Below are 2,160 nucleotides of genomic sequence, written 5' to 3' on the forward strand. Positions count from 1 at the left end.
AGGCAGCTGATGCAGCCCTTTGTCAAAACGCTCACCAGCACGCAATTAATGAACCTCCCCACATTAGCACAACAAAACCCAAATCACAACCCTCTATCGTTGTGACTCATTTCACTGATGCTCATTTTATAATTAGACTCTGGCCTTGTACCAGCATAGAAAATGAGTGTATATTGTTGGAGATGAATGAAATGAATAACTTCCTTCTATAAATTTTATTTATGGTGTTGTTTTAATTATGCTCATGTGGGCAGATATTTATGAAGAGGGGGATGGTTGAAAGGAGTGAATGAATGGATGGTGGTAAAGGCAAAAGGAAAAACAGCAGCTGGCATCAAGTTGGTGCTTTAAAGTAAAATCAAATCAGAAATCAGAATCTGACTCCGTTTCTTCTCATGGGAAAAGAAAAGCACACGAGAGACAGTCTTCTCCTCCACTTGCCTTCAACGAAATCCCTAAGTAACATAACATTTGAGTGTATTCGCGTGAGTACCCCGCTGGTCCCTTCCCTCCCTCTCCCTCTCACAGACCAGTCACTCCCAAACGTCCATTTCATTTTCCTTTTCAGACATGAAAATTCTGGAAAATTTGGAGCTATTTTTGTGCTTCCAACAATTCACAAGCCATAACCTGTTAAATTCATCGATAAATAAAAATTTGAACGCCGAAAACAGAATATATAATCAATCAATCAGATTGAGAACATAAATCCTCCGCCTCCACACTCATAATAGGCAAATCAATGTTACAATCCCAGAAACATAAACTTTCCTGGCTACATTCCTCCAGAACCAGAACGCACACCACTTTATAACTAATTTCTACACGACGCAGAGCGCCGACGGCAAACGAGCTGTTTTCACCCTGTATTAATTTCCCCAACGGCGATGAACGGCGGCGAGTGTTGCATCAATGAAAGTTGAGCTAACAGTCAACAGGGATTTTCGCAGGAATTGAGAAGCTGAGGGTCCAGCTTGGCTCTACAAACCGGGCAGAGAGGGTGCTTGGAAAGCCAGGCATCGGCGCATTCCACATGGAACCCGTGGTTGCAACCCGGAACCATCCGAGCCGGTTGGTCGTTCTCGATCTCGTCGAGACACACCGCGCAATCACTCCCCATCATCAGTTCCTTCCCGGTGACCTTGGGCATCTTCTCCAGCTCTGACGCCGACAAGCCCTTCTCCGGCGCGGGCTTGGACGGCAATACGACCTGCGGGCGGTGGGTGGTGGCGTACCAGAGAAGGCACATATAGACCATGAAGACGGCGCTCATGCCAAGGCAGGGCAAGAAGAGTGCCAGGAGAACGGAATCGATCATTCTGGCGCGTGGGATGTTCCGATTGGGGCAGAGGAATAGAGGAGCGAGAGGCCAATTAATGTGGCGGCGGTTGGTAGAGAAGCGAAGGGGAAGGAGATGGGCCGTGACCACAGATGCAAACCATAGCGACTTATGGTTATGAATGAAGCCAAAAAAAAACTTACAGAGAAATATGGTGTATGAATACCAGAGAGAGTTTGATTCAGACGGTGACGTGGAGGGGTTTCGTGAGCAACGGCTAAGTCGGGAAGGCGAGAGAACAAGGGCTAGGCTGTTTGGCTTTTATCTTTTTGTTGCGAATACAAGCCCCCTTCCTTCTATGCGCTTTTCTAATCGTTTGAAAGGGAGACGTGTTTCGTATCTCGCAAGGACAAGTCTTCAAGCGCAAGTTTACAGTGCATAATTTGTTGTTAAATACTTGAATGTTAAATTGCCGTTTCGCGAAATTTTTGCTAAAAAAATTGTTTATTGAGGGGACTATTTAATATTTTAAGTTATTTTTTACATTTCAAATAATTTTAGTCATTTGTGATGTATGCCGGACCACGTACGGAGCAAGCTAGCATTGGGCCCCATAACGGCCGATCTTGAGGATTTGAGGGATCTGATATTTTCTGCTGATGAAGAGGTGGGAGTGGGATCACTTCGTCACCTTCATCTTCATCCTAGCGCTTTTTGTTTGCTTCTTCATGATTTTAAGTCCTTTGTAGTAACTATATTTTTCTTTATAACAGAGAACCCTATATCATCCTTTGCGATATTAAAGACAATATCATAAATTAATTCTTGGCAGCAATTTATTTGCAATGAAAATTCAATTATATATTGTCCAGAACTTTAAT

General features: G+C 43.9%; 1 protein-coding gene across 1 annotated transcript; it reads right to left on the bottom strand.

The window, feature by feature from the left end:
- Positions 1–656: 656 nt before the first annotated feature.
- Positions 657–1,699, bottom strand: LOC129318625 (E3 ubiquitin-protein ligase ATL23). Its single transcript, XM_054963484.1, has one exon. It carries the CDS (start codon positions 1,316–1,318, stop codon positions 932–934), a length of 387 nt encoding a protein of 128 aa, XP_054819459.1. The 5' UTR covers positions 1,319–1,699; the 3' UTR covers positions 657–931.
- Between the last annotated feature and the right edge of the window lie 461 nt (positions 1,700–2,160).

The sequence above is a fragment of the Prosopis cineraria genome, unplaced genomic scaffold (assembly GCF_029017545.1).
Source record: "Prosopis cineraria cultivar Desert tree isolate PC_DT_omini unplaced genomic scaffold, ASM2901754v1 PC8, whole genome shotgun sequence".
Taxonomy (NCBI): domain Eukaryota; kingdom Viridiplantae; phylum Streptophyta; class Magnoliopsida; order Fabales; family Fabaceae; genus Prosopis; species Prosopis cineraria.

What these genes read in the sequence shown, in the direction of transcription:
- LOC129318625 (XM_054963484.1), bottom strand. Translation starts at nt 1,318, where the DNA reads ATGATCGATTCCGTTCTCCTGGCACTCTTCTTGCCCTGCCTTGGCATG.